This window comes from Limulus polyphemus, unplaced genomic scaffold (genome assembly GCF_000517525.1).
Source record: "Limulus polyphemus unplaced genomic scaffold, Limulus_polyphemus-2.1.2 Scaffold638, whole genome shotgun sequence".
In the NCBI taxonomy this organism is placed as follows: domain Eukaryota; kingdom Metazoa; phylum Arthropoda; class Merostomata; order Xiphosura; family Limulidae; genus Limulus; species Limulus polyphemus.
The window spans coordinates 222413-242474 of NW_013666248.1; the positions used below are offsets into that span (position 1 = coordinate 222413).

At 32.6% G+C, this 20062-nt stretch overlaps 1 protein-coding gene across 2 annotated transcripts in view; it reads left to right on the forward strand.

The window, feature by feature from the left end:
* The window catches only part of LOC106459619 (synaptotagmin-1-like), a 152962-nt gene that overhangs the window by 95601 nt on the left and 37299 nt on the right, over positions 1-20062 (forward strand). Inside the window, exon 1 of one of the 2 annotated variants that reach the window (XM_022386147.1) lies at positions 1661-2552. The exons of the other annotated variant lie outside the window; for it this stretch is intronic. Within the exon in view, the coding sequence (XP_022241855.1) occupies positions 2487-2552 (66 nt within the window). The 5' untranslated portion in view covers positions 1661-2486. Of the gene's footprint in view, positions 1-1660; positions 2553-20062 lie in introns of those variants that run through there. 2 annotated transcript variants of the gene reach the window in all.

Sequence of the window (20062 nt, forward strand, 5' to 3'; positions counted from 1 at the left end):
TATCATATCGATGTAGGTAACACCCAGTATGTAGTATCATATCAATGTAGGTAACACCCAGTATGTAGTATCATATCAATGTAGGTAACACCCAGTATGTAGTATCATATCGATGTAGTTAGCACCCTGTATGTAGTATCATATCGCTGTAGGTAACACCTAGTATGTAGTATCATATCGATGTAATCAACACCCAGTATGTAGTATCATATCGATGTAGGTAACACCCAGTATGTAGTGTCATATCGCTGTAGGTAACACCCAGTATCTTGTATCATATCGATGTAGGTAACATTCAGTATATAGTATCATATCGATGTAGGTAACACCCAGTATGTAGTATCATATCGATGTAGGTAACACCCTGTATGTAGTATCATATCGCTGTAGGTAACACTCAGTATGTAGTATCATATCGATGTAGGTAACATTCAGTGTGTAGTATCATATCGATGTAGGTAACACCCAGTATGTAGTGTCATATCGATGTAGGTAACACTCAGTATGTAGTATCATATCGATGTAGGTAACATTCAGTATGTAGTATCATATCGATGTAGGTAACACCCAGTATGTAGTATATATCGATGTAGGTAACACCCAGTATGTAGTATCATATCGATGTAGGTAACACCCAGTATCTTGTATCATATCGATGTAGGTAACACCCAGTATGTAGTATCATATCGATGTAGGTAACACCCGGTATGTAGTATCATATCGATGTAGGTAACATTCAGTATGTAGTATCATATCGATGTAGGTAACATTCAGTATGTAGTATCATATCGATGTAGGTAACACCCTGTATGTAGTATCATATCGATGTAGGTAACATTCAGTATGTAGTATCATATCGATGTAGGTAACACCCGGTATGTAGTATCATATCGATGTAGGTAACACTCAGTATGTAGTATCATATCGATGTTGGTAACATTCAGTATATAGTATTATATCGATGTAGGTAACACCCGGTATGTAGTATCATATCGATGTAGGTAACACCCAGTATCTTGTATCACATCGATGTAGGTAACACCCAGTATGTAGTATCACATCGATGTAGGTAACACCCAGTATGTAGTATCATATCGATGTAGGTAACACCAAGTATGTAGTATCATATCGATGTAGGTAGCACCCTGTATGTAGTATCATATCGATGTAGGTAACGTCCAGTATGTAGTATCATATCGATGTAGGTAACACCCAGTATCTTGTATCATATCGATGTAGGTAACACCCAGTATGTAGTATTGGAAGAGAAGTAAGAGTCCTAAGCCCCTGTAAATAAACTTTGTTTGTAATACATAAGTGTAAAGTAAAAATAAAAATAAAAACTTTGTTAGTATTCAAACAAAATACAATTTCAAAAACAGTCGCTTTGATTTTGAACTTGTAAATATTTAATTCACAGTCTAAATTTTAAGAAACTTCTAATATAAATGTTGTTAATTTAATTCATACAAAAGTTTATGAAGTAGCTTTAAATCTGCAGTGTACAAACAGCTAGACATGTACACGAATGAGATTTAATGTACAACCCGCAGACAGCCTTCACAGAATTCCCAGTTACTAAAATGTTAAAGTCAATGGAATTAAATAAAATTACATTTCTTATGGACCTTCGAAGCATTATATTCTGATTAGTAATTAAATTTTAGAAAAATTAATCAAATCCACGTCGGCTGTTAGATCGTAGAACAAACGGCTACCTCCAAACCTTAACACCCGCGAAGCTGCCAGTGTCCACGGTGCTTCTAACAGTGTAGACGTATAGTAGTCTACTTCTTATCCACCCTGACGATTGCTCACTTCTCTCCTGCTCTTTTCACTGAAACACATACGCTACTTCCCTTACCGGAGTTTGCTTAGCTTCACTGCTTTGGTGTTAACCTTGTCTTCCTCTCGTCAGGTTTTTCCCCCACGTGAATATTCTCTACGCAGCCCTAGCACATCTAACAAGAGGAGAGGGTCACCGCTGCCATTTTGTTACAGATAAAGGGCACGCCCCACTGTTGCTTTTGGTGGCTAGTTAGGCTTACGCCTGGACAGACGTAATCTTCGTGCCATGAGATGTGGAGAGACAATAATAAACCTCCCGGAAAACAGCGGCTTTCCGAAAGATTTCCAAGACATGCTTTGAATAGTTTCAAAGTTTGTAGGTTTTAAAATCTGCAAATTCTTCATGACTAATGACTCGGAAAAAATATTAATCTAGTACTTCAACTTTCTAAGGGAAGAGATTCTTCATCTTATTTTGGTGATTGCCAAGGGGTTTTTAAAACAAATCTCTTCTAATCTAGTGCTTGAACAGTATATATTTACACTGATTTCTTGAAAATTTCTAATAGCAAACAGTTAAATATGGCTAATTTTAATAGAGTTTAGTTACTTCAAAATGTCTAAAAGTGTTTTGTTCATTAACTAATTCGCAAACATTGTTCGGTGTTAACTCGCGAGTTTTAAGGAAGAAAGAAATAATGATGTCACCAAAAAGTCACCCTAAAGACGGCAGTACGACGGTCTGGAAGGAGGTCGTGATGAGGGTACGTCGAACAATTAAAGTTTATGTTTAGATTTTGATTTAATAAAATATGTTTTAGATATTTGAATAGCTGAAACAAGTTATAAGTTTACATTGATCCAACTTTTTAAGATTTATACTTATAAATATTAATAAGACAAATATTTTTTAAGCTTTAGAATTAAGTTTAAATGTATTTTGTTTGTTTAGTTTGTTTGAAAGTGTTAGCAAAACTCTAAAAGGAAATTTTAAGGTAACATTAGTTTCCATCTTTCGAATTAATTAATTAATTACTTGTCTGGCATTAATAACTATATTCAAGGCTGTCTTTTTTCGTAAAGCTACTCTTATAAAATAAAGGAACACCATTAAACGCCTTTATTTGTATAGAAACGTACACCGTATTATACTTTAGGTTAAATGGTGATACAAATTTCTGTAATTTTTGGTTGACTACAACAACAATTAACTATTAACTATGTAAGTATCTGGTTTATATATAATTATGTTGGACGGTTGAATATACTTTTATAGAAATTTGTAAACGTATATTTAACTATCTAGAGTTTTACCACAACTTACATATAAACTGAATATTATTACACTCCACGCGACCTTGTACTGTCATCTCTAGGTGATGTTTTAAACTCATAAGAAAGTCGTAGTAATTTAAGGGCGACATGAAGCGTATTTGAATAGAAACGAAACTTAAAGTTTCACTGAATACTAAAAATCAAACCTAATAATATGAAATCGCACGGGTTTATATGCAGCGGAAGCTTTATCTCTGTTTCATTCTCGGCAGCAATCTTACAACTGTATGAAATAAGAACTGCGGAAATTGACATAATAAGTCATCATCTACTTCCCTATCTGGTAAAACATTGGAGCTTTAAATACAAAAGTTGACATAATACATCGTCTAGGTCCCTATCTGGTAAAACATAGGAGCTTTAAATACAAAAGTTGACATAATACATCGTCTACTTCCCTATCTGGTAAAACATTGGAGCTTTAAATACAAAAGTTGACATAATACATCGTCTAGGTCCGTTTCTGGTAAAACATTGGAGCTTTAAATACAAAAGTTGACATAATACATCGTCTAGGTCCGTATCTGGTAAAACATTGGAGCTTTAAATACAAAAGTTGACATAATACATCGTCTAGGTCCCTATCTGGTAAAATATTGGAGCTTTAAATACAAAAATGATGTAGGTAGCAGGAGTGCATGTAAAATTAGAATGATTAGAATAGTATAAAATGGAGAAACACAGTTAAGACTTGTACTTGTGCTTGTTTTGTGCTTGACTAATGACGGAGTTTTAATTACAAATGGTCAGTTGTTCGTATCGAATTTTTTAATGACAAATATGTGATTGTTGGAACAGTAATGAAAAATTCATAAAAAGTAAAGCACGCATAAAATCTTAATGAACACTAAGAACGAAAATTTATTTTCATTATTTACTTGAATGCGTGAAAAATGCTTTTCTAAATATCGTGAGTTTGGTTCAGGTTTCCTTATCAAGCAGTATAGAAAACTAACTAAGCCATGGTGTGAGATAGATGCTAGAAGAAACCGCCCAGGTTCTACATAAATAGTGTTAGTTTTCGTGTACTTCATACTTTAAGTTTGCGTATTTGTAGGCATATTTATCTTTTTATATTATTTCTTTTATGGTTATGAAATAAGTTCTGAACGTTACCTGTTTCATATCAATCTGTACACCACTTTTAACTAGAAAGAATCTCTTCGTTTCGAAGACATTTGCTAATTGAGTCAACAAGTGCTTTGAGTAGTTATTGTTATGCTTTAATGTTTTACTAACCAATCTTGCATTATATAACTGCTCAAGATCAACTACCGTTAATTTTGTTTAGAGAAGAAAAGTTAAGAAACCATTCAGTTGTACCTCTATTTTAAGTTTGTTGCAATGACAGTTTCAGTAATACAAACGCTTTTAACGTCTTGCTTGTGTTTATCCTACACCTCGCATGATCAGAAACTAGCTAACTAATGGGTTAAGGCCATTTGTTAAGTGTTAGAAGCTAATACCCAATGGGTTAAGATAATTTGTTATGAGATCAGAAACAAACAGCCAATGGGTTAAAGATCATTTGTTTAGAACGTATCTAAACATACTGAATCTTCATCAAGTAAACTCGTCTCTAAACCATTTTGAGAGCTATTGAAGACCTATGATCGATTTTTGTTAACATTCTGCAGGCCATTTTAAGGATTTGAATATCCTTTGTTTAGACATTTTCATTCGGTTATTTGTGTTCATTCCAGACACGTGTTTACTGTGTTCCTGTACCTAGAAACAAAACGTTAACGTAGACCGTTGTGCTGTGTAATTCTTAGTATCAAAGGAGATAATATATGTACATGAGTTCGAAACCTTACAATAAGTTTTCTGTTATATATCAAGCATATTTCGAAAGCACTTGTTTACTGTGTTCCTATACCTAGAAACAAAACGTTAACGTAGACCGTTGTGCTGTGTAATTCTTAGTATCAAAGGAGATAATATATGTACATGAGTTCGAAACCTTACAATAAGTTTTCTGTTATATATCAAGCATATTTCGAAAGCACTTGTTTGTAAATATATCTTTTGGTTTTATAAGTAATTATGCAAACGTATCCATTGGAAAATAACGAAGATGCAAAATTTCAGTACGTTAATCCAATCTGTGAGTTAACATTTATCATGTAATGAAAAGTGATCAGAGCATATCCCGAAGGAACTAATATTACGCTTAACTGAAATTTGATTGAACTCGTGTTAATGCATAGAACTGCGTATTGTAAATTAACTGGGAATTATACAGTTGCAGTATATGCGGAGAATTACTGGTATATTTAACTTTGGTCTTTCTATAGTGAGTTAACTATGAAAGATTGCATTAGCAACATTTCGCTTTACAAAAATAGTAAATCAAAATAATCACATGTAATATTAGAAGAATTTTTTTTTTTAAATTTCCATAGTGTAGGTTTACTATGTGGTGATCAAGGTTTCAGCACTATACATGTTTAGAATGTGAATGTATACGTATACTAATGTGAGGGTATCTTGATGGTCATGGTTTTATCATTATAGAATTTTCCACTGTGGGTGAATGGCTGCATCAATGTGATGGTGTAAAGTTACTTTATAACGTAAGTTTACAGTATGTTAGCCAAGGTTTTATCATTATGGAAATTTACAGTGTGAAAAGAATGCCTACATCATTGTGGTGTAAGGTTACACTCAAGACATAGGTTTACAGTTGGTGGTAAATATTTCACCGTAAATGTGTCATTACGCTAGTATGATGACGTAAAGCGTAAAGTAAGTTTAGAATAATATGTGTCATGTTACATTTCAGATGATATAACAATTTCATCATTAGAGTATCGATCTCACCACAGAACGTCTAGCAACATATTGAGAACCCTACAAGGAAAACATGTGACTTATGATCCTGTCTAAATGATAAACTGGGTTACGTTTCTGAGAGGATTCATCTCGCGTCCGATCTAAAATATAAACAAATTAACTTATTGTTCACTTCCGTCATTTGGTAGGCCTAAAATTACAATTTCAGTTATAAACAACAAACAGTGTGATAATACCAGCTAAGACGCATTTGGAATCACTATAAACTGTAGTTTCCATAGATACGTGGAATTGTGTGTGTGTGTGCGTGGACACAGGTTCAATTTCACCCACTTTTTTTCTAATCAATACAAAAATGTTCACTTTTGCAATTTAATATTTATCAGTTTTAGCGTTAGATTTACGTTACATAAGACTACGCATGTTGACTTAAAAACTAAAATCTCCTTTTAAGTAAAGCTTGGGTTCTCAATATAAATAATACTCGGGTTTTATCTTTTTATACAGAAATTTGTGCATCATCCTTTGATTTTTTCCATAATTATAATTCAGTTTGACATTGTAGACACAATTCATGATCTTAACATTCATACCATTAAGGTTATCGTTGTTGGAATATTTTCACTTTCTAAGAATGATATAAGTTGAAGTTTTTAATACAATACAGTAATCCCAAACCCCTTGTGGCAATAAACTAGATTTTAGAATTGGATGGATTTGGCGATGGAGTGAAGCGTGTGGCAAGTGGGGTAGGAACATCACAAACAAGACGTTTGAAGATATGAAGTTACATTCTTCATTTTAAAGTATCTTCTTTAATTTCCTTTAATTATTATAATATAAACAATATGAGAGAAATAAAGACTAAATACAACAAATAAGAAGTGCATCTCTTTCTTCTACAAATTCAAACCTCAATTTGACCAGCATTCCATCTCTCTATTTAGTCATTCCTCTAGTGAGTCTCTTACAAAGGGTAAGAAATGTTTTGTTTCTAATCTGATGATTTTAAATAAGAAGCAAATATAAACCATTACATGGGTTAAAAACCCTCGCATTTAACTAATAAGTGACACCAAACTCATTTAAACATTTTCCTAGTTGGTCGAATGGCCTGTTAAGATCAAGCCTAAAACAGTGTCAGGAAACTTTTCTTTCTCTATTTACAGGTTAGAATTAGTAGGCACAAAAATGCATACGCTTTGTTGGTAAATAAACATAAGAAAAAGAGTATTGTGAACTTGTAGACTAAAGAAATTTCCTCTCTTGACCAATAATCGAAAAGACATTTTATCAAAAGTAAAACATACGCAGATTTATTTTATATTATAGAAAGACATAAACTTTGAAAATCTGTCATTTTCTTGTAGTGAAGTTACACCATATTCTACTAACTTATTTATAAACAATTAGTTATTTTCTTCTCAAGAGACATCGTTTTGCCGATTCCAGCTATTTTCACATAAGTGTTTGTTTCACCAATGTCAAACTATTCACAGGTTTCATAATACACTTGAAACATATTTTTGTTTATATGGCTTAGACAGACATTGTCGTAGTTTTCTGCCTGAAACGCAAACTGACATGATTAATTCGTTTGAAACTCCGTGGCCACTTTCTGCCAAATTAGATATAATATGAAATCTATGAGATGGAAGAAGTGATTCAGTAAGTGGTAACTGAGGAAAACGTTTTCTTTTAATTTGGCCATTAATTTCTATTGAAATATATTTTACATTTTAGATATTACCGTACTAACTGTATCAACAATGAAATATGTGCTTAATTAAACATTGTAAATTAATTCACGTTGTGTTTGAATTTATTTGCGAATTTACTTATTCGCGAACTACTCCTACTGTTTTCGTACTAGAATGATCATTCTTGGCAAGCCCCCCCTCCCTATCAAGGTGATATAAAGCGCCCAGAAGGTCATGTGGCCATGATGGAGATCTATAAGTAGGTTTTCAGGGCCGTTGAACCTGAACATGGTATTGGATCTGTGTTCTTGGCCCCCATCGGGATCCCGAGGGTGCCATATTTGAAACTGTTTTCATATTCCCACTCAGAAGTTAACAAGACCAAACTTGGCAAATGTACTCAAGCACCACAGGTGGGTGTTAAAATGACGTTTTTGTTTGGGTACAGGCCCCCTTTCTTGGGGTTGCTATAGAAGTAATTGTAAATAATGAAGGAGCATGGTTGATATATATTGGGAGCTCTGTGAATCCTGTGTGGGCCTTTGAACCTCGCAATAGAGTGCGTGTATTTCATATTAGTGATCTGGAGCAAATAAGCCCCTTTGTCAATGTAACAACAACAACAAAACAATTCTTTATCATGAAAGTAATACAGTAATTTTGCGAATGAAAATCAGTAACACTTAAGGTTCTTGTAAAGATTCTTACGATTCAAACAGACATATAGACAAGTGGCCCAGTCATAAATTGTTGAAGGGGCGAAGAAAACCATGGGATAAATTTGACGTTATTGTTGTAAGTGTAATTCCAGCACAGTTCAAATGTAAGTCGATGTTCTCAGTATATGTTAGGTGGCCAAAAAGTAACTCAATATTTTATTTTTACATTTCGTTTTTCAGGGAACATTAAGGTGTATACAAACAAATTACAGTTGTAACCCTTCCATTATGCAGTTACTTACACTCTCATTCACTTTGAGTTCATCCGCCTAATTATTTTTATTCCCAGCTATTATTTCCAATTGAATTTCAAGCATTTTGTTAAATACAAAGTCACAAAGTTACTTTTATATCGTCATCGATATCACACACGTTCCTAACGTGAATAAGATTTAGGCAACGTTATACATGAGGGTGAACGCAAGGTTGGACTCCTTCTGCTAACTGATCTGGGTGAACGCCATTTTTGTACTCCTACTTATACTATTGTTTCACTTGAATAGTAAATTTGGTTGGTTTTAATTTCAATATTTTAGCTTCACGTTTTTAACCCTATACAGTCCATTCACTCTTTCTGTAGGAGTCTAACCCTGAATTTAGGTGTAATTCAGCTTTTCGACAAAAACTATCATTGATATTTTTTTTTTTATAATCAGTTCCGCATATAATAATTACAAATCTAATATCATTATATCGAAATAAACAGAAAAGATTAAGGGCAGGTCATTAAACTTAACAAAAGAAAAGAAGGCAAAACCGAGATAATTTTCTAATAGATTACTGTTAGTATGAAGAAGTAAGCTAATTTTTGATACAAGTAAAATTACATTACATTAATAATATTCTACACTACAAATCCCACACTAACTGCTAAGCTAATGACTAAAGCCCACTAGGATAGAATGATTTTATTTGTGTGACTACAGGTATGTTTTTCCTTTCAAGAGACTCTGTAGGGATTTTGTTACATTATTACGATTGTCTAGCATTTCAAATGAAACGTTTCTAATATTTTACTGCTTTTTTTCTTGTAAATGATTTTTGAATTCGTTGTAATAAAACTTGAACTTGAGAAAAGCACAAATAAGTGAGATAGATTTAAACTACTGAATTTGATCCAGTAAATTTATCAATACCGTGTATAAAAATGCCTTGAAAAACAAATAAGTCAAGGTTTTGAATAAACATTTTTATTGGCACTGTTTTTTTTTTCATATTTCTGTAAAAGAACTTTAGTTTAAAAAGTTGAAAGTTTTGTCTGCGAGAATATGTACATTACATTTTTAGGCAAATAACCTTTTTTAATAATACCATTATCACAAAACCACCAAAAGAAGCAAGGGCAAATTGTGTTTACAAAACATCTATTCCCCACTTTGACCTTGACCTTTGACCCATGACCTTCTAAACTTAATTAATCAAGAATTTTGTATGTAGTACCGGTTATATAATTTTGTTAAAACTCCATCCATTCATGCTATTTTACTAAAACAGTGTCTAATTTTGGAAGTTTAGTTACACTTGGCTAATAACATATCAAAGCGTAAGATTAGGATTAGGGAAGTGGTCTTCTAATAAATTTCCTCTCACGTAAACCTCACCTCTTATCGCTCCCTCAACTTTTATGACTAATATGCCTACGAAAATAATTTGATTCTATATTCAGTATACAACATATTTACTCTACTGATCGGTAAGCGACGGAAAATTAATATAATTTATATGTATTACATATTACACCAGCAAACAATATGTACCGAGTCGTTCAGAAACTAACTTTTGTAACTTCCTCTTTGGAAATTGATGAAAAATAACCCATTAGCAGTCGTTTTTCCGCGATTATTGTAGCTTCTGTGGTATTTTAAGTTTACCCCCCCCCCCCAGTGGCACAGCGGTATGTCTGCGGATTTACATCGCTAGAATCCGGGTTTCGCTACCCGTGGTGGGCAGAGCACAGATAGCCCATTGTGTAGCTTTGTGCTTTATTACAAACAGTTTTAAGTTTAGTTAGAATGTAAATCATCTAGAATTATACCAAAATTGCCATATTTAAAAATTACTCAACCATTTCTGTTATATTGGTCTAGAAGGAACAGTAATACTGATCCAAATAAATTCGATTGATTATATAATTGCAACAATTTCTTATAAAGATCACTTAGTTTGAAACTCCAATAGATTATTTTATTTATGATTGGATATATAGATTAGTTGAACTTGATTTGCTAAACCCAAAGTTCTAGTTGAAGATAAACAGTACGAAAAAAGATAACTACATAGTTAGAATTAGTATTGAAATGTATAGTCATTAGTGCTACGAGTTTTGGTAGTATTGAAGTTTGTATTCGTTACTGTTACTCGCTTTGTCATCTCCATGTTTGTTCCAACTAATTTCACTGCCAAATTTAATGCCTGTTATTTTTATCTGTACTTTTTTGACATTGTCACTGGCATTCCTTTTCTAAGGGCAATGAAATTGATGGCTTTGTTGTAAGAATTGTTAATTATTCTGCAAGAACTTAAATCATATACATTCCATAACACTGATTATTGTAGTTTATATGTTTTAAATAATGCACCAGCAAATAACATGTACCGAATTGTTCACAAACTAAGATCAGTATCTTTATCAGCACTACTTTTGTATATCTTTATCAGCACTACTTTTGTATATCTTTATCAGCACTACTTTTGTATATCTTTATCAGCACTACTTTTGTATATCTTTATCAATATATATAAATGTGTGGATATGTATATATTAAACAGTAGTTTTTGAATCTCCAAGTTGAGAGTCTTTTGAAAATCAAAATGTACTTACATTAGAAAAAATATGAAGATAAGAAATATTTTTTTGTAAAATATTTATTTATCTTAACAATATTAACGGATAGTTGTCGCATAAAAACATTATATAAAAATATGCTTTTGCTGGAGGGAGTCTCAAACGTACTAGGGCTAACATGAATATTTTGTATGTGTGTGTATATTTACATCCTTAAGAGCGCGCCTAGTGAACTAAGCCGTATGGTGGTGTTGAGTCATTGATTTTTTGGGTGTCGCGCTGTAAGAGACTATTTCCTTGTTTGTTATGACATGCTAACGACATCCAAGAATATAGAGATCTATCCACTTAGGATATAATTAGCTAAAACATGTTAGACTGCACACAAAAAACACATGTTAAGTTGGACAACTGCACAGAATTTGTTTTATCGAAATTTGGGTCCATATCTAAGGTAGTGCCGCCCTGTATTTGTTAATTTGCTTTTTAAACAAGTACAGTGTTATATCATAGGTGTGCTCCTACCGGGCTTCTCAAGCACTACTATTTCATGTTACTCAAATACTAACGACCCCATGTGGAAATCATTTCGAGTTATTTTAATAATGTTTTTAAGACAAGGATTCTAATAAAGTAAAATCATAAGTTGATTTATATATAAAAATACTGGATAAGAAAAAACACAAAATTTGACTATATAGATAACACCACTGAAACCATCATCTATAAACTCTTAAAGTTTCAATAGTTTCATTTTAACCGAAAAAAATCGCTTTTTCTTGTCATGTTTTATTGTTTATTTCACAAATACTGGTTTATAATCAACAAGAAGACAGTATCAATAAAATTTTAGATGATTATTGTATTATCATTTTTCAACCATGATTATCCTAGTTAATATACAAGTAAAGAAAAACTAACTCTAAACACACTGGTTGAATTAAACATAGAGCTGTTGATGTTGTTGATGATGTACTAAAATAAAGTCAGCTGCATTATAAGTAAAGATAACGGAACCAAAGCTTTTACAATAGACCGTAAATGAAACAAGCAGTTAATCAAAGCTGAGATGGAGCAGTAAGGTTATTGATTTATTTTCGACTTGAGCTTACGTACATTTTGAAATGTTTTCTACCTTACTAGTTCCTCTTAATTTTAAGGAGTTAGCAGCTTGTTTGAAATATAAAACTTTTAAAATAACGAAAAATATGTTTGCTTATATTGTAACCACGCTTATAAAATCCACCATCAAAGCCAATAAGAAGTTTTATCTATGAGATTCAAATTATAGATGAATGACACTAACATCTGGCTATGAGTGATCGAATGGTTGACTGTTGACTTCTTTGTAATTTATGGATGATATAATCGATTACTGATCAATTTATTATTTCTTACATTATGATTCCTTTCTGAATATTGTTGTCAAGTTGTAATTCAGAAAGCGGAAAAATCATTTAGCTCGCAAATAAAATTCTCCCATGTGAATCATTTCCAGCATACAAATGTTTTGTACCGGAAGTGCGATACATGTTTTAAGGTGAACTAAGTACCAGACAGTCCAAGCTTGAGTACCTGCTTCGAGTCTAGGCAGGTAAATGTTAAGGTCAATCGATCGGACGTAGAGGAACTATGCTACACAAAAAAGAAGCGAATTTCTAGAATAACGACAAAATTACTTATAGAAGCTCACTAAGTCTACCGTAAAATACAAAGTTTCTAAATGTTATTCAAATGTTTTCTCCTGATTTACAATTGTTATTTAAACATTCATGCTTGCAATTAAAGAAGGTTGATGAATTTCCTTAACCATCCTTCTTTGTGCCCATTACTATCGCAATTGTTTCTTAGTATATTATTCATAGCATGATATAAAACAATTACCTAAAGTATAAAGACACATGTAATAGAGATATGTTATTTATAATAAGGATATTCTGTCGCATAATACAAGATTTTGTCTTTACTGTGTTGAAAATCTTGGTAACTTGTTTTTAAACCTAAAGTCAAATGGTTTTATCTTTGAGTTCGTAGCTTCTATAAAAGCTTTTCGACATAACCCTTGTAATAATGTTGTTGAATATTAATCATTCAAACAAACTTCAATATATTACATAGTTCTATACAACCAGCAGTCACTACAAAGACAGCAGTGAATTCAGATCAGTCAACATGTCAACATGTATGCAACCATCAGTCACTACAAAGACAACAAGGATTTAAGATCAGTCAAACATATATGTAACCTTTAGTCACTACAAAGCAGAGAATTCAGATCAGTTGACATACATGCAACCATCAGTCACTAAAAAGACACCAGTGAATTCAGATCAGTCGACATATATGTAACCTTTAGTCACTGCAAAGCAGAGAATTCAGATCAGTTGACATACATGCAACCATCAGTCACTACACAGACAGCAGGTAATTCAGATCAGTCGACATATATGTAACCATAAGTCACTACAAAGACAGAAGTGAATTCAGATCAGTCAACATGTATGCAACCATCAATCACTACAAAGACAGCAAGGATTTAAGATCAGTCGACATATATGTAACCATAAGTCACTACAAAGACAGAAGTGAATTCAGATCAGTCAACATGTATGCAACCATCAATCACTACAAACACAGCAAGGATTTAAGATCAGTCGACATATATGTAACCATAAGTCACTACAAAGACAACAGGGAATTCGGATCAGTCGAAATATATGTAACCATCAGTCACTACAAAGACAGAAGTGAATTCAGATCAGTCAACATACATGCAACCATCAGTCACTACACAGACAGCAGGTAATTCAGATCAGTCGAAATATATGTAACCATCAGTCACTACAAAGACAGAAGTGAATTCAGATCAGTTAACATGTATGCAACCATCAGTCACTACAAAGACGACAGGGAATTCATATCAGTCGACATATATGCAACCACCAATCACTTCAAAGCAGAGAACTTAGATGAGTTGACATATATATAACCTTTAGTTACTAAGTAGACAACAGGGAATTCAGATCAGTTAACATATATGCAACCATTAGTCACTACAAAGCAGAGAATTCAGATCAGTCGACATACATGCAACCATCAGTCACTATAAAGACAGCAAATAATTCAGATTAGTCGATATATATGCAACCATCAGTCACTACAAAGACAGCAAAGAATTCAGATTCGTCAATATATAAGCAACCATCAATCACTACAAAGACAGCAAGAAATTCAGATCAGTCGACATTTATACAACTTTAAAAACTAAACAAATACTAACAATTGTCTATTGAAGTGTAGAGGCAATAGTGATACAAACCTGACTCTGAGTGTGTGCAATTACATCGCATAGCAACCACTGAATTTCTGTGTTCGATCGGAAAAAAAATTATGTTCGAAAAGATGTACTAATTGTATTATTTTGTGAAGAATACTTCGACCATCTTATATATGATTATATTACATACTGCAATGTCTGGAGGGTTGACTGCTCTCTTCGCCCCATAGCAAATGACACCACTGGATTTTTCATTTTATTGATTCTCAAATGACTGGGTAACTTGCTAACGGGATTAAAATCATATTTTATTGACCGATTAATTCATTATTCACATATTGAGTAACTATCAACACAGATTTCATTGATTGACTACCTGAATATTTATTCATTTTTCATTCTTTAGAAGATTCATTGTTACTTGCCTTTCAATGACATCGCTAATAATTCTTTTGCTGTCTTACATAAGTTTTATATTCTAACCAATAGTGATAAAGTTCAACGAGCAGCATTTGACGATATGAAATGAGCTCTTTCGTTGTTAACTGATATTGATTGTTCAACAGAAAGTTTTGCGTCTCTCAAATATTACAGCATATTTAACTATTTCTTAGGCAATTTTAATATATTTTCTTCACAACAGTAGTTGATGTAAGGATACATTATATTACACAAGACCGATGCTGAACTACGTTAGAGATTACCAAGTGATAATACACGGATTTATCGTTGTATGTCCACAAACTTAGCGCTGACTCACCCGGGAGAGAAACTCAGAGTGAGTGCTTAGTGCATGCACTGAATTCATGTTATCCGTCACGTAGCTTCTAATATGAAATAAGTAAAGAGGAAAAAATAATAATAGCGAAGATATTATTGCAGAAGAATCAATGTTGATAGTCTTCAGTTAGGTTTGGTTATATAAAATGGATATTATATTCATATAAATACACAAACGAGCGTTAGTTGAGGCTTCTGTCGTTATACTTATGTCTACATCAAGGACTACTAACTAGTAAGGCCTTGATATTTATGCATATGTACATAAAAACGAACGATAATTAAGACAACGGTATTGATAGATATGCTTACACCAAGAAGCCCCCAGTGGCACAGCGATATGTCTGCGAACTTACATGCATGTCTACATAAAGAATCGATAATTAAGGTCTCAGTAGTTATACGTATATCTATGTCTACATAAATAATCAATAATTAAGGCCTCAGTAGTTATATGTATGTCTAATAAAGAATCGATAATTAAGGTCTTAGTAAGTACATGCATGTCTACATAAAGAATCGATAATTAAGGTCTCAGTAGTTATCTATGTCTAATAAAGAATCGATAATTAAGGCCTCAGTAGTTATATGTATGTCTAATAAAGAATCGATAATTAAGGTCTCAGTAGTTATACGTATATCTATGTCTACATAAATAATCAATAATTAAGGCCTCAGTAGTTATATGTATGTCTAATAAAGAATCGATAATTAAGGTCTTAGTAAGTACATGCATGTCTACATAAAGAAGTGATGGCTCAGGTCTCAATAGTTACGTGTATGCCTACATAAAGAAGTGACACTTCAAGTTTTGATGGTTATATGTATCTCTACATACAGAAGTGATAGTTAAAGTCTCAGTTGCTATATTTATGTCACCATAAAGAACTGATGGTTAAAATCTCAGTATTTATATATATGACTACATAAATAAGTGACAGTTAAAGTTTTGGTAGTTATATGTATGTCTACATATAGAAGTTATAATTAAGGTCTCAGTAGATATATGTATAAGTATATAAAGAAGTGATAGTTAATGTTTTTGTAGCTATATGTATGACTAAATAAATAAGTGATAGCTAATGTTTTTGTAGTTATGTACTTGACTAGACAAATAAGTGATAGTTAAAGTGTCGGTAGTTATATATATGAATACATAAAAAAGTGATGAAGTTTTGGTAATTATATAAATTACTACACTAAAGACTGCGTATTCAGCTCACAGTACATATCCACACGTGAACGTACATTAATAAGTGTTTATTAATGCTTATGTACATATAAACTATCATGTGCTCCTAATGGCTTTACCTCTCTTGCAATTATATCAAACCAGAGTCCTTAGAAGGAAAATTCGAAAATATGTAGTGGTGTTGAGTACTAATAAAAAAAAGTCAGGTACATTTAAATTCAAGAAAATATCCTTTAACAATATATTTCAATACTAGCCTGGAAAACATGGAATCAAAATCTGGGCTTTTTTATGTCATTCGAGTTTATACAGCAAGAGAAAAAGGACAGAGAAGATAAGAAAATCAAGAGAGACGGGTGTACTAAATAAGATTCTAGGGTTAGAGATCAATGAATGCAAAGTAACTTGCGTTAATTTCTTTACAAGTTTAAAACTGGCCAATAAAGTGAGAGATGAGCAAAAAACAAAACACATGGTATTATATATATATATATATATAAACAGAACTAATTTGTGCTCTGAATAATTTAGCATGAAAGATTAATACGATTAATGCTACATATTTTTAAAATCGTATATTAAAACAGGTTCAATATGGTAAGTAAATAACATACATGTGACAACAGTGATGGTCCTAGATTACCAAAGTGCTAAACGTGTAATGAATGCTGATTCCTAGGTGGCTACTCAACATATGGTCAATTGCTGTTCTGTACAACACGTTAGATGTACGCAGCTTAAATGCTTCTGTTTTGGATATTATCCTTGACCTATTTCAACAAAATAACAAAAGATGGCGACAAAGAACAATGAAATCTAACACTGGTTGTAAAATCAAAGGTAGGCATTACGAGAAAGTTTGTTTGTAATTTGTTTATTTGTTTGTTTGAAGTTAAGCACAAAGCAACACAATGTGATATCTGTGCTCTGCCCACCACGAGTATCGAACCCGGGTTTTAGCGTTGTAAGTCCGTTGACATACCGCTGTGCCACTGGAGGGCGTTTTACGAGAAAGTATGGTCATTGCAAGTTCTGCCTGCAAAAAATGTTGGGGCAGATGTGAAAAGTGCCAAACTTTTGGCGCGTAAAGAGATTTCCAAAATAGTATATGATTGTTCTGTTGGGCGAAGACGATTTCTTTCAGTTTATTAGTGTGCATGATTTTAAAATCTGCATATTACTTTAAAAAGTTGAATGTTACTTTGTAGTAAGCTAAGCATCAATATCCCAAAACAAAAGTATTGAGAATTTATAAATAGTATAACTTCTCATGTACAAATGCATGATATACACGTAGACCCCTGCAGTAATGAACGATATAAAAGCTTGTAAGTTGAAGGTTATAATATATGATTGTCCAATGTCTCTTCTTGTGATTGTTCTTTCGCTCTCATTTACATTCATTACTAACATTCCTCATCGACTTTTAAGCGCGAAATAAGCTTTGATATAACACTTATATTTGTTTACTTTTCAACCGAAAACAGCTGGCTTTTCAACTCGATCTTGCCTGCTGATGTGTAAAGCTCATCTTTCATCATCTAAAACAGTCGAATCCTTTACGTGAGAAAACGCTATAATTACTTTGATACTAGGTTTCTGGTCCTGGGAGAAAACTCGGTTTCTAGCCTTGCAAGTTCAAATTATTCAATAACTTTCTGAACTGAAAATACCCTTCGAATTACATTAAAGTGTGAGAGTTATTATTAAGTAACAGAGTTAATCAAATAAATAAAATTATGTTATGCGTTTAAAAAAATAACATTTTATTTTGCAAGGTTGGCCATAATTTACACTTCAGATTTAGATTTTACAAATATTTGCTTATTCAAGTATTCTTGATCTATATCACGATCAGGAAAAGATTGATATTTGTTTTGGCAAACAATCAGTGACGATAGGATAGATATTTTCAGAAAGTTATATTTTCTACAGCTATTTTTCTCCGAATCTACTCTCTTATTGTTATATTTCAACCTACATTATTATAAAAATATGTTCTCACAGAAGTGAACTTTTAGTCATGTCTTGATATCGTAGTTTTAATTTGTCTATAGTGAATTACTATCTAGGTTGTATTCATTTGATTTTTATCTCACAAAAGGACGGTGTTACGTTTCATTAGTAGATTCCTATAACACAGTTACTTGTGTACACGTTAAGCTATGTTACTATTAGTGCACATTTCAGATGTTTTTTTTAACACGATCTTCCTCGCTGATCTGTAAGCTTACCTTTCATCACCTATAACAGTCGAACCTTTTACGTAAGAAAATTCTGGAATTACTTTTCATACTACAAGGTTTTCTGGTACTTTACACTGCTACATAAAACAGTACATTGTGAATTTACAGTACGGATAATTACACAACTCTACATCACTACATAAAACAGTACATTGTGAATTGACACTGCGGAGCATTACACTACTCTACATTATTTGCACCACGTATACTTCTATTTTTCTCATAGTGCAAGTTGCGAACCTTCCAAAAATCTAGTAACACCAAGGTAGCAGGAGCTTGAGGCAATTCACGATAGTTTTACTTTCAAAGCACTCAATTGGAAATCGTTAATATCTAAAGGTGGTATTAGTTTCAAATATCATTTAGTTAGTGTCCCAATAGCGTCTAATGCGGAATTCGTTTAAAAGACAAGTGACTAAAGTATTGATGTTATACAAAAGTAATGATGGAAGAAGTTTGAATAATTCGAGGTATGTGAGCACTTGATATAGAGTATAGCCCTAAATTATTAATAGAAGAAATTTATGTAACGTAAGGTACTGAACACTTGATGTAGAGTATAGCCCTAAATTATTAATAGAAGAAATTTATGTAACGTAAGGTATTGAACACTTGATATAGAGTATAGCCCTAAATTATTAATAGAAGAAATTTATGTAACGTAAGGTATTGAACACTTGATGTAGAGTATAGCCCTAAATTACCAATAGAAGAAATTTATGTAACGTAAGGTATTGAACACTTGATGTAGAGTATAGCCCTAAATTATCAATAGAAGAAATTTATGTAACGTAAGGTATTGAACACTTGATATAGAGTATAGCCCTAAATTATTAATAGAAGAAATTTATGTAACGTAAGGTATTTAACACTTGAACTTTACACTTTATAAAATTATTGATCGAAGAAGCTTGTTTAACGAAAAGGGGGCATATGAGATTATAGAATAGGGGCTCCCAAACGTTTTAGTTTGATCCCCCCAAGACCTTAGACACCCTGACTGATAACTCCACCTAATGATTTGATAGAAATTTTAAACAACAGCAGAACTGAAGTACCCTACTTTCATTACAGTTTGTTCCCTGAAAAAAAATCTCAAGCATAAACAACGTTGTAGAGTACCCTAAATTACTAACATAAGAAGCTTGTGTAACTCAAGCAATGTGAGCACTTGATGTTATAAGAGTACACTACTTTATTCACAGAAGCTTATGTAATACACTTTATAAAATTATGAACAGGAAAAGAAACTTCTATAACGCGAGTTAAGTGAGCGCTTGAAGTTTAACTATTCAGAGTTCCGGACGAAAAGGGCTTGGTATTTACTTTGACCAGCAGATGTACCGTGAGAGGTTTATGAATTTTGTTTTTCCGAAATATGCCAGTGGCAATATAAAGATTGAAAGTACACAAGAATGAAATTATTCATGTCCACTGGGCTTGG